The sequence below is a fragment of the Microcebus murinus genome, chromosome 17 (assembly GCF_040939455.1).
Source record: "Microcebus murinus isolate Inina chromosome 17, M.murinus_Inina_mat1.0, whole genome shotgun sequence".
Taxonomy (NCBI): Eukaryota; Metazoa; Chordata; class Mammalia; order Primates; family Cheirogaleidae; genus Microcebus; species Microcebus murinus.
In genome coordinates, this window is record NC_134120.1 from 37,901,663 (window position 1) to 37,915,559 (window position 13,897).

Sequence of the window (13,897 nt, forward strand, 5' to 3'; positions counted from 1 at the left end):
GAACATTGCAAAAAATATAAAACTCTGTATTTTATGTACAATTAGGAATAATGGATCTTGACAATGACTTGGTGAAGACTCAGCTAAGGCAATAATGTCATAAGCAGGTGAGGTAGGGTGCTTTCTATGGGCTAAAGGTCGAGTATCTTGAATAACCAGGAATGACTTGAATAACTGCATTACCAAGCATGAAATACTATATTCTAAATCTTCACTAACCTAATCTTATTACAGTCAAGCATTAAATTGCTGTAGCTGTTTAAATTTAGAAGTGAGGCTTAAAAAAATAGAGTTTACTCATAATCCCATTTCCATATCCCTTTTGGCTTAAAAATTATTTCACCAACTATTTTCCTGAACTGCTACTTATAATACATATTCATAAATTTCCCCTTGTGTTATTTTAGTCAGTGGTCCTTTTTGCTTATGAGAAAAGCCACATTTCATATTCCCACTAAGTCCGTAGACATTGTTAACATAATAAACATCATTATATGTCATATGTATATCTACCTACTGACATTTACAAAAATAAGGAGTTATTTTCAAAGACTAACACAGGGTCTGCTCCTGAGAAGTGTGTATGTAGGAAGGAGTTCAATGTAAAATATTTTCCTTGGATAGATCCTTTCAAGGCAATTAAAACACACAAAATATTATTTATATTACATTAAACTTTCTTTCTTTCTTTTTTTTTTTTTGAGACAGAGTCTCACTCTGTTGTCTGGGCTAGAGTGCTGTGATGTCAACCTAGCTCGCAGCTTAAACTTCTGGGCTCAAGCAATCCTCCTGCCTCAGTCTCCCCAGTAGCTGGGACTACAGGCATGCACCACCATGCCCAGCTAATTTTTTTCTATATATTTTAGTTGTCCAATTAATTTCTTTCTATTTTTAATAGAGACAGGGTCTTGCTCTTGCTCCAGCTGGTTTCGAACTCCTGACCTTGAGCGATCCGCCCGCCTCAGCCTCCCAGAGTGTTAGGATTACAGGCGTGAACCACCATGCCTGGCCATATTAAACTTTCTTAAATGTTTTATGACGTTGCTATTTCACAATGTCTTATTGTGACAATATGTGGACTACAGATGTAGCAAGATTATTGCATAAGCCCATAGCCCTTAGCTTGAGCAAAAGATGCATTTACGGTTCCCCAGCACCAAGAAGACAGAAGAAACTCAATTGCAACTACTTCCCTTTTTCCAAGCAGCTCAAAATGCTTTAGCAAATACCTTGTGATTCTTATATCATTATCCACGATATAAGAAAAGGTGACAGACACAAGAACAGGGCTCTTAACTCCAGGTGCTTAATTCACTAAACCACATTGCATTTTCAAGTGATAGCACGTTCCTTTGGCCCTGGAAAAATAGCTTGTAAGTGTTCAGGAAGTTTTCTTGCTGATTATGATCTTAAGGGTTTTAGAGAACATTAAGGCTTACTGCAATTTGAATAGTATTTGAGAATTAGGAGTGACAACATAATCCAGTTTGTATGAACCTGAATGTTTAAATTATAATTACGATCAGTTTATGAGAGTAGGTAGTAAGTGCCAAATTAGCCCAGTACAGTGAGCTTTGCAATTTCAAATAATTTGGTCCAAATATGCCTATTTGGCTAATATGTTATTCCACTTCATTCTGATCATATCACTCGGGAACAAGGATCTTCTGTACAGAGCATAGTGCGTGACCCTCGTAGCTGTGTTGGGCCAGCCAGGTTGCCAGGGACACTGGAAATGGGACAAATCACCCTTTCTGTCATTATTACACTTTGTGTGAGAAGTGGATCAAAGACCGCAGCGGAAGGTGGCACAGGGGGCACGAGGGAACCAGAAGCCGAGTAAGTTTCCGTGACCAAATAGTTACCATGTTGCAGAGGGTCAGGGATAGGAATAGCTGGCTGCAGGGAACAGGTGGCAGACACAGCGGATGCTCCTTCACTGCCTGACAAAGTCTGGTACCTACGGGGTCCTGACTGCGGGACTTCTCTGGTACGGCCACAGGAGTCAACCCCATAACCACTTTCTTTAGCGGGTAGCGGAGCCTGCGTGGCTTCACGATCACCATCGAGGATTATCTCCGCAAGCTTTTTAAATTTGGGGCCGAGTGATTCCAAGAAGCTGTCGTCCAGGTCATCTGTAATAAAACCGCAACAATCCAGGGAGCCCACGGGAGAACCAGCGGCGTCTGGGCCTTCGTTGTCATAGATCAACAAGCAATCGTTGGATTCGGGGCCATTGTCTTCCTCCGCCCAGGCAGATGCTTTCTGAAGATGGAGAAAAAGTGGACAAAAGGAATTTTAAGGAAGAGGCAATGGAACAATATAACACTATTCATAGAACAGAAAGTTTGAGTATGAATACACACGTTAGACAATCCACAGAAGTAAAGGGCTACTCTTTCTATTTACAATCTTGCTCAAAAAATTATCTGGTGTTTGGGCAGTAGGATGGTTGACATTTCCTCAGAATTCATTCTAACCTAGGCTTGTGCTTTAGTTCTTATTTATTTATTTAAGAGACAGAGTCTCACTCTGTTGCCCAGGCTAGAGTGCCATGGTGTCAGCCTAGCTCACAGCAACCTCAAACTCCCGGGCTCAAGCGATCCTCCTGCCTCAGCCTCCCGAGTAGCTGGGACTACAGGCATGCACCATCATGCCCGGCTAATTTTTTTCTTTATGTATATACTTTTAGTTGTCCAGCTAATTTCTTTCTATTTTTAGTAGAGACGGGAGTCTCGCTCTTGCTCAGGCTGGTCTCGAACTCCTGAGTTCAAATGATCCACCCGCCTCAGCTTCCCAGAGTGCTAGGTCCCATTCTTGTTTGTGATTAGTGGCCCAATTTTGACAGCCACCTTAGGTTATCTGTATTACTTTGGCAAAAAGAAAACTATTTTTTTCTTACGTTTTTAATAAGCTGTAAAAAAAAAAAAAAAAAGAGCTACAAGAATGAAGTATATCATCAAATAAAAAGATCTCTAATGTGAATAAGATAACAAAGCCATGACATTTTCTACTAACTTACCTGAGAAAAGTAGGAGTCCAGGAAATTCATGTTGATTAGCCCATCAGCATAGTCCCTGTGAACTCCTCCAGTGGAACGCCTTGTTGTCATTGTCCCGGACTGCCCCGCGGGACAGATGCCAAGTCCACTGGCTGCTCCGAATCCCCCGGCGGCACCACAGACTGTCCCTGCTGTAAAGCCTGTGGCACCTCCGGATCCGGTAGCTGCTCCGACCTTAGTGGTCAGTTCCATTCCCGAAGCGCCTTCCACCACCGTCCCTCCGGCATACGTGTGCGTACAAATGTCTGAAAACAAGGGAGAAAATTCTGTCATATCTCATGCTGTGATTTGTTGATTATTTTTTTACTTCTTTTTTTTTTCTTTTTCTTGATTTTTTAAAAACTAAATCTTTGATGTCCATGAGCAGTTGCCATGTAAAACAAGTGGTAGAAAATACTATTTATTATATGACTAGAGGTGATAAGAACACAACAGGTTATGTAAGAGTAACAGAGAATGGAGTATTAACAGATGAAAAAGCTCTAAAAGCATGCTACTTTAAAAAGTGTACAAAGAAATAGATTTTCAATCAGAAGTAGAAAAGTAAAAACAGAATCGTCAGTACACAGCTATGGGAGGCTTTTAATGCAATGCTTGTTTGTTTTCACTAAAAAAAAAATGTAAGGCCGGGCGCTGTGGCTCACGCCTGTAATCCTAGCTCTTGGGAGGCCGAGGCGGGCGGATTGCTCAAGGTCAGGAGTTCAAAACCAGCCTGAGCAAGAGCGAGACCCCGTCTCTACTATAAATAGAAACAAATTAATTGGCCAACTGATATATATATATAAAAATTAGCCGGGCATGGTGGCGCATGCCTGTAGTCCCAGCTACTCGGGAGGCTGAGGCAGGAGGATCGCTTGAGCCCAGGAGTTTGAGGTTGCTGTGAGCTAGGCTGACGCCACGGCACTCACTCTAGCCTGGACAACAAAGTGAGACTCTGTCTCAAAAAAAAAAAAAAAAAAAAAAAAAAAAAAATGTAAGTGGTAATATTGGCTCAATATGGAAACAAAAGAGGAAATATACATAAGGTAATCATGCAAATTGGCAGATGCTAATTTGGTATCTTGGTGCCTAAGCAGAATTAAACAAATCATGACTATTCTGCCTGCTATTTTTACATTATGCTTTTGTGGAAAGTTTTTTTTCCTGAAAAAAACTTCTGAATTCTGAATACAGTTCTTGCTATGTGATTATAAGAGAAGCAGGTGAGGATTATAGCAGCTGATAAAGGCAGACAGTTACAGATGTGGGGAAATCTCATACAGATTTTGCAGGCTGGATGCTTAAAAATAATCTATTGCTAAGTATGTAAGAAAAATTTTAATATTAGATATCAGGTATTCTTGTTCTTCTACTTTACTGTGTAATTATGATATTGAGATAATATTAATAAAATAGTCACTTGGTAAAACCAAAGAAATAAACAAATTCACTGTATGACAACATAAGTGATCATGTCTCATTATGATTGGATGTAAAGATTAATAATTGAACTCAAATTGAGATACTGTTATTTCTAGGGAAGGAAGAAGGGGAACAGGGTCGGGGAAATGCACACTAGACTTTCACTGCAAATATGACCAGTGTTAAGAAGAGAGAAAGTTGGGTGGTGAATATATAGATGTTTGTTATATTTTCCTTTATATTTTTCAATATGAATGAAGTCTTTCTTAATTAAAAAATTAGTAATTGTTTGCCTGAGAGCTAAAATTCAGTTTATTAAAATTTGAAAGAAAAGCATAACACATCTTTAGATATTGAACACAGTAAGGGTAAGTTAATCTATTGAAGCCAGATATATGTCATGGAATTGACTAATACAAATATTAGAACATCTTTCCTCCCAACATGTGTACACGGATGTGAAATATTAAGAAAATAATTTGGAATACTTAGTTTTGAATATTTCTCATTTAATTCACTCATTGCTTTAAAAAATAAATTTGATGTTCACTTACCAGAACTTTCCATGAAATCAACTCCATTGGCTGTTATAGGTGGCACACAAATATTTGTGATTTCCTGCAAACCATGTTCAAAAAATAAATACATTTCATAACAGACCAGATTTCAGAGCAATACAGGTGAAATATGTCCCTTTGAAAATGACAGTGTTACAAGAAGCCCAAATTTTTGTTGAAGTAACCATTTTTATGATTTGACATCTGAAGAGCTAAAATCCTAAAAGGTGCCATCCATTTCAGCACTGACTCTCAAATGGATGGTCAAGAAGTCTCTTATTTTTATTTTCCTCTGTCCTTTTTCCTATCTCAATATCAATCGAATATTTTCTCTGTATGATTGAAATAAATATTTCACAAACTAGGTCTTTACCTTGTCTTTAGGATGAGCTCCTTCGATTCCCCACTGATGAATTGTTCCTTCTGAGCCATCAGGAACTGGGATAAAACCACTTGTCACTCCCCCAGCAGGACCTGTCCCACAGTCACAGGTCAACAGCAGAAGTGGGGCCACTAGTGAAAAACAAAACAAACAAACAAAACAAAATGTCAGAACATCTGAACCACTTAGAAACTATTGGACCTGAAAGTTGTTACAAAGAAATGTTTCAAAGAAAATGCAGTGTTTTGAATAATTATAAAAATTTCTACTGTAAAGCAAAATTATGCTCTACGAAATTTGGAAAAGTAAGCACGCTCAAATTTCACATGATTAGGAAACTGAAGGAGACAGATCGGATCATTTTTTGTTGTATGCACATTGTTGTCTTAAAATAGGCACTGTTTAATGTATGATCAAGGTGGCTGGCTCCTCAATTCTTGTTCTTAATATATATTTTTGATTATTGTATTGTACACACTGGGGCTATATAGACTGTGTCAGGTGAATCTGCAGATAAATATATTACCTGGATGGTCCATGTTTTAGGTGGACATGATGATGTTTTAGTAATATAGTCTCTAATTATCTCTTAGTAAATAGTAATTAACCAGCAAACTCCCTCAACAACTAGGCAATGACCTAATAAATGGCTATCAATGTACTCTTAATTGTGACTTGAGCTTGGAGGGGCCTTTCTGCCAGTATAAATATTCTTTCTGTGCACATCTTTGACAATGAAGATTAATGTAATTTTCATGGTAATTGACCAGGAGAGAAATACTCTTTCTCGAAAGCAGGAGTTTCCCCACTGTTGTCAGTGACCCCATTCCCACTTCTGGCCTGCTAAGGCCACCTGAATCCTAATGTTTGAATGTCTGTTCACTTAGAGAAGGCTTAGTGAGGGGTTTAAAAGCCCGGCCTCTGGAGTCAGATTTCAGATTTCTAGGGTCTGAATTTTGCCTCCACTACTCACTAGCTATGTGACATTGGGCATGTTATATAACCTTTCTTTGTTTAGTTGATTCATCCATAAAATGCAGGAATAAATAGTATCTACATCATAGGTTGTTGTGAGGATTAAATGAGTTAATATAAGTAAAGGACAGTAGTGAGCACTATGAGGATTTGCTAGTAGTATTGTTAGAATGGGCCATGTTAGTTGGGCAAGTTAAGCAGGTCCTATATATAGTATGAAAAAATTAGGCCACGTGTATAAAATAGGTTGGATATAATTAATATAGTTTTTCAACATTTATTATAATGCTCATATAAATATTAAAGTCTTTATTGTCATCTTCAATTCTACTGCTTTGTCAAATGTGTGAGAAGATTAAACATTGTGAGTTAAAGTAGTTTGGAAGAATGATGAATGTAAACCTGGGTGGTCAGTATTTTTAGATGGACATAATAATCTTTTAGAAATCTTACCTATCATTGTACGTGCAATGTATATTTGATTTGTGTGCGTGTGTGTATATATATATATATATATATTTGGAGAAAGTTTTTCAAAGTGTCGAGTATCTCTCTACAGTCTGAAAAATATGTTCTGTCATGCATAAAACTTGACAGATGGCATTTGCAAATGGCAGAATCACATGAAGCAAATATTATTGTGGAAATAACATAGTATATTTCTTTTGACTGCCATTCTGAGCCACAATCCCAAATGTGCAATGATCTGCAGGACATACCACACACTTCAAAATTACCCATTTCAAATTAAACTCGTTATTGCCACCCTACACATCTGTGCTTCCTTTGATATTTTCTATTTTATTTAATGATTTAGGCAACCACTGACTATCAAACATAGACTCCTGAGTGTCATCTAGGCATCTTAGCTATTCTTCCTATCCATGACTATCTTAGTCCATTCAAGCTGCTATAACAAATATACCTTAGACTGGGTAATTTATAAACAATACGAATTTATTTCTCACAGCTCTGGAGGCTGGGAAGTTCAAGATCAAGGATCTGGCAGATTGAGTGAGGGCCTTCTGTGTGTCCTTACATGATGAAAGGGGCACAAAGGCTTCCTCAAGTGTCTTTTATAAAGGTGCTGATGCCACCATGACCTCATCACCTCTCAAGGGCCCTACCTCTGAATACTACTTCATTGGGGTTGAAGTTTCAACATATGAATTTTGGGGGGATTCACACTTTCAGACCATAGCAGGTAGTCTCCAGATCCTTCTCAGCTGCCACTGTACTGCCTTGCACACCTATTGTTTCTTTTCCATTTTCACATCATGGCTCTAAATCTGACCTCTAACATACAGTACACACTGCTGCCAGAGTTATCTTTCTGAAATACAAATACAATCGTGTTAGTCTCTTATTTAAATACCTTTAGCAACTCCCCTTTCTCATAGCTTCAAGTACAAACATCAGCATGTGTATGTAAGCCCTTTCAAATTAGTACCAATGCATTCTCCATATCTCCTTCATGTCCCACAATTTCCCCATGCTTTAGCCTTCTGAAACTGGGTGCTTTCTAAAACATCCTAAGTGTTTTCTGGCTTTGACTCATGCTGCTGCTTTTTGGAAACACCTTTCCCTCTTTTTATACTTATGATATCCTACTCATTCTCTAAGGCTTAATTGGCTGATTCCCCTATTCTGTAAAGCCTTCTGTAATATCCATTTGTAGTCATTTCTATTACAGCTTTATCATGATATGATTTTTCCCCCATATAGTTAGACATGCATAAGTCTGTGAACTGCATGAAAACCAGTATCAAGTTTCCTTTTTAGCTTGAAGCTAGCATAGTGACTCACATAGAGGTACTTGAAAAATCTTTGCTGTTGAAGTTAGCTAATATGATATTGAAAAACTAAACCTCTGCATGTCAATTTCAGCTATTAAACTAGATGATGCATAATAACTTCAGAACAGTAAATGCTTTGGGAAAAGAGGAAGGGAAAAATATAGCATGTGTGGGAGTCCACTAGCTGTATCTTTAGCAATTTATTTCTCTTTTTGAAAAAAGAGACTGAACCAATATGGCAAACATTTATATCTGTTAAATCTAGGAAAGAGTTATATGCATGCTTGTCATGTATTTTTCTCTACTTTTTTGTGGTTTTAAAATATTTCATAAATTTCAAAAAATGTAATGAAGGATTTGAAGTAGAATTGATCACCATAAAAATTAATTTTAACTCTAAAAGTCCATGATTTTATAATAAATTAGGGAGGGGATTGTGAATTTTGCAGGGATTTCTCTTATTTAGACATTACTTTTCCAGGAAATCCTTTTAAATAGAGGTCTCTTACATTCAAAATATCATTTGATTCACAAGATTTTGATTCAAATGCAACTTTTCAGAAACCTATAGGTTTAATAAAATAAATTTTACTTTTATTGATAAATAATACTTACAAGTAGCTTTCCTAAATGTGCTTAATAAATTTAGTCATATTAATTGTGAAAGTCTTAAAGGGGATGCGTATTCAGGTAGTGATTTCTTTTGAGGATATGCTGGATTAAAAAAGAACTTGTCACAGCTACATTAATGTGCATTATCAAATTCAAAGCCCATGATAGCCTATATATTTTCCCCAAGTTCATTTTACCAGGGTTCTCTTTTTATCTTAGAGTCTCATGAAACTTGAATATAGGAAAAACATTTTAGAAAGTGCCAAACTCATGGATAAAGACATAATTTTGACCATGAAGTTACTGGCAGTGTTCAGAGAGTTTTCATGATTTATTTTTTTCTCTCTTGATTATCTTGTGCTGTTTTCTAAATGTCTGATATATATGACTTGCTTTGCTGTATTAACATAGGTTGTGACAAGTTAAACATTTCAGAATTTTCCTGAAAATACCATTCCCTCCAGTTTTGCCTGTGAAACAACAGAGAATGGTTCTTCTTGCATTGCACGGATGAGCAGAGCAGCATGGAGGCCTTTGAAAATGAGGCAACATTTCATGCAACAGAGAAAGAGGCAACATTTCTCCATGCAACAGAGAAGGAAGTATTTGTGTACTCACACAGCAGCAGCAGAAGACCAAGGAGCAGCAGTCCGATGGCCGCGGGACCCAGCCTTCCGGAGGCTGGCTTTCCATATTTGACCCCAGGGTCTCTGTTTGGGACATAAGTTCCACAGGTGTCCCTGTTGTCACACTGACAGACTTCCAGAGTCAGGCTTTCCGGTGTCTCACACTGATTGTTCTGACTGTCCGTAATTACCAAGGAGATCTTGTACACTCCAGGAGATATTTGTTGCTGGGCTTTTAGGAGTGCCGAGGTAGCTGTAGAGAAACAATATGCAGATCAATAGTAGGACAAGGTGTCTGTCTTAGTCTGCTTTGTGTTGCTATAACAGAATACCACAGACTGGATAATTTATAAAGAAAAGAAATTTATTTCTCTTGGTTCTGGAGGCTGGGAAGTCCAAGATCAAGGTGGCAGAATCAGATGAGGGCCTTTGTACTTCATCATCCCATGATGGAAGGTCAAGAGAGCAAAAGGGACTTGTACCCTCCTTTATAATGACCCACTCTCATGATAACAAACACACTCCCATGATAATGACATTAATTCATTCAGGAGGACAGAGCCCTCGTGACCTAATCACCGCTTAAAGGTCTCATGTCTGAACACTGTTGATTGGGGATTAAGTTTTCAACACATGAACTTTGGGGGACACATGCAAATCATAGCACTATTTTTTGCTCTTAAAATTACTTATTTTTGTTGGCAGAGCTAGAGTTGGCAAAAGTAGTGGGGCCGATAGTAGAGTGAGGTTCAAGCAGTGCTGAGGGCTGTAGAGCGTCCAAGTGGGTAAATCTGTCTACACTTGCTTTCTTATTCCCCTCTCTGCCACACGTGGGCCCTTTATTCTCCCACAAGAAACTCAGTCCTACCTTGCTTTTCTCACTAGAGAGGATGGGAGGCGAGCATCATTTAGAGCTAGGTTCCCCTCTTCGGGGGCTTAACCACTGTCCTGAATGTCTGCACCAGTCCTCCGGCTTGTGTGGCCCCCTGAGTGTAGTCTTCCCCTCACTCTGTGTTTCTGTGTTTGACTTATCAAGACTGAGTTTCAGCTTTGGCAGCTGCTACCTCAACTGCTCCACTCAGTTCTCTCCCATCCCTGCTGTGTAGGATTCCCTTGTGGTGATGGCTGGCTGCCTGTCTGACTCCCGAGCATAGACTATTCTCCACTCCCCATTGCTATGGGCCCTTTTCTAAGAGGGAGCCTGTGGCTGCTCTCATGAACTTCAGTGTTGTGTTGCTTGGATAATTTTTGACCCCACCATGCCCTTTGACATTGTGCCTTGTCCTTCCAGTCCAACCACTGCTCTCTGCCCAGCCTCACCTGAGCAGGTATGTCTAGTGCCATGTCCTGGCCCTCTCTGATCTTTCTTTTGCAGCCTCTTCATTGGCCATGTATCTGGTAAACTCATTTGGAGCTAAATGTTATGTGCACAGTTTGGAGCTAGATCTTTACACAAGGATTAGAAAGGCCCAAGGGAAGATGGCCCAGGAACACAAGCCTCCTTTGGAAACTCTGGCAATGGCTGGCTTATGACTGAAGGGCATCATAAAGCACATTCATGAAAGGAAGCAAGATTGGTTCAGAAAAGAGCTAGGGGAAAGTGAGTTAATTTACAAAGGTTTGAAGTGGTCTGATGCTCACTGTACAATTCAGAAAGGGTGAAAATGTTTAATGTCTATTTCTATGAGACTTCTGGAAAACATAGACAATGCAAAATGAGTATGATAAAGTTTAGGAAAAAGGAAGGATGGATTAGCTCTTCCACACTGGCTAATGGGTTTACAAGTTTCAGTCCACCAATCAAGGTTCCTGATAAGTGACTGTCTAAGTAGCACTTCCTATGAGCCTGAGCAGGCTGACTTCTCCGGTGCCTCATGTCTGCTCACAGACTGCCCCATTAGAAAAAGCGTATGCATTTTGAAATCTAGACAGCTCTGTGATCAAAGAGATGCCTGACTCTAATCTATTTTTTGCTGCAATATAGAGGTAGACATGAACATATTTAAAACAGTAAAATAGTGAATGAAAATCAAAATAGATTAAAAACAGAAAATATTAAATGGTGCTAACATTTTATCACATCATCCCTTTCCTTCTCTTACGAAGAGAGAAAGAATTCACAAGGCTAGGACAGCATCTTCATGGCAAGGAATGTTTTCGATTACTCCTGGGAAGGACTTGCTCTCAAGTGAGCTCTCTCATCCTTCTGGAAGTATAAAGAAGGTGCAATTTTCATTTATGGAAGCAGCTTTACTATTACTATTACTTTACTATTACTATTACTATTACTAAGCAGCGTTACTATTTACTATTACTCACCGTTGAGTGTTGTGATACTCCACACAGCTGGTATCTTTATAGGTTGCTCCTCTAGGGAAATTGTGTAAGGACCAGTATATTTAACATTATTCAGTGCGTTGGCTGAGACCACCACAGAAGGTGATGAACTGCAGACTACTTGTTTTTCGAGGACAACCGTTGGACAATTTTCATTAAAATTGGGTACTTCAACATGTATGGTGCCTGTAGAAGTTTTACCCGTGATTTCTGTAAGAATAATATTTGAAAGCTAAAGAAATATGTTGAACAAAGTTGTGCAGAAAAGGAGAATCTTTTACATTTCTCTTCTATGCAGCCAAGTTAGTGTAGCTTCTCATGAGAAACTATTTATTATCCTCAGAAGTAAAAAGATGTCATCCGATTTCTTCATCTCGTAAAAAGCAAATCTAAATTTACCAAATTGGTAATTTGGCTAGTGTCTTTAATTAGTAGCGTTGGCTATTCATGTAATATGCTTAAAACTGAGACCTGTAAGGTGATGAATTCACTGATTAAAATGAAATCAACACAAAAACAAGATCTCTCTTAAATGTGTTGATTTCATTTGTAATTGATGTATGAAGATTTTTGTTTCTAAAGCTTGAGGCAAAGTACTTGGGATAAACAATTACATATTTATATTAACCAAGACATAAACACTCACTGAAGAAAAATTTAAGACGCTGACAATCCAAAACAATTAAAAAAACCCCAAACCTCTCTGTGGTAGGATTATGAGTCATTTCTGTTATTACCCTTAGTACTTTTTTTTGTTTTCGCAAATGGCAATATTTTTGGTATTTATTTTTTTCTCTTTGGGGAGTGTTTGTTCATTCCCTTAAGCATAAATTAATTTTATACTTGGGGAAATACACACATTCAAGGAATACTATTTTAGAACATTCCAGAAGAGGAGATTTTATTGTTCTATGACATAAGTACATGAGGTCTCATAGGTACCTCACAGAAGCTTCTCACATTTGAGTTGAGCTTCCCTGGGTGGGCTTTCTCTACAATTCCTTATCCATTCTCTCAAACCCAGGAATTTCTGTGGGTCAAACAATTCATGCCTCAACCATAGCAATCATAGGGACAAAACAGAGAATTCGCTAGTACTACTAACTCCACTAAGAAGTTGCAACTCTCAGTCTTTTGTCTCGAATTCAGCTGCCCCAGACTTGAGACATTTATTTATTTATCTCTGTCTGGTGATAAAGATAACATGTTAGATAATCATAATCATCTATGCATTAAGAAACGCCAATTGGAGTAACATTTCTCTAAAGATGATTCAAATATTTTTCTTACCATCTATGGCCAGAACCTCAGCTGTAATCGTTTTGTTAACTATGAAAGTAGAATCCCGATCCAAATTTTTGACAAATTTGATTTGAGCAGTTTTGGGATCAATCATTAGGAAACCACCATCATTACGTCCCATGATGTATCTGTTTTATAATAGAAAAAAAATAATCATTTTCTTTCAACTATGGGATATTATATATTTATTGAAAATAACTGATTTTATATTTAATATATTTATACTTAATATGAGACATCGAAATATGTCTTTATGAAAAGCAATAGAAAATTAACATAGCATGGACAAATCATATTTTATAATCCTTAAGTGTGTATTAGCCTGGTTTTTCAATCTTGCTCTGTACAATAAAATAAAATACCTGTGTCCTTGCTCTTTATTATATAGCAATTGTTTTGCATGGTGCTTTTATATTTTAGGCATATGTGTCCTCATATGTACTGTTTTATATGATTAAAACATGGTCTTCTAGTGCACTTCTACTCTTTTGTAAGGATCAACTGAAAGTTTCCAAGAGATTTTTTCCTGATCTCTCTTGGCAGCCTAAGGCATCATACTCTTATTTTCTACCTTAACTTATGCTTATGTTATTTTTGCTCCTAATGCAATATATTCATTTTTTTCCCCTGAGACAAAGTCTTGCTCTGTTGCCCTGGCTAGAGTGCAATGGCATCATCATAGCTCACTGCAAACTCAAACTCCTGGGCTCAAGCCATTCTCCTGCCTTAGCCTCCTGAGTAGTTGGGACTACAGGCTACATGCCTGGGTAATTTTTCTATATTTTTCTAGAGAGGTGGGTCTCACTCTTGCTCAGGTTGGCTAATACAATATATTCTAATGATTTAGC

The 13,897-nt window shown here is 38.0% G+C and overlaps 1 protein-coding gene across 1 annotated transcript in view; it reads right to left on the reverse strand.

Annotated features, from left to right (window-relative positions):
- Positions 1-1,475: 1,475 nt before the first annotated feature.
- DSG3 (desmoglein 3) overlaps positions 1,476-13,897 on the reverse strand; it is a 30,613-nt gene continuing 18,191 nt past the window's right edge. The window contains exons 10-16 of the mRNA XM_012782555.2: positions 13,038-13,177; positions 11,730-11,957; positions 9,403-9,663; positions 5,393-5,532; positions 5,017-5,080; positions 3,023-3,306; positions 1,476-2,265 (exon numbers count right to left, since the gene is read on the reverse strand). Coding sequence (XP_012638009.2) covers positions 1,642-2,265; positions 3,023-3,306; positions 5,017-5,080; positions 5,393-5,532; positions 9,403-9,663; positions 11,730-11,957; positions 13,038-13,177 — 1,741 coding nt within the window. The 3' untranslated portion in view covers positions 1,476-1,641. The remainder of the gene's footprint in view (positions 2,266-3,022; positions 3,307-5,016; positions 5,081-5,392; positions 5,533-9,402; positions 9,664-11,729; positions 11,958-13,037; positions 13,178-13,897) is intronic.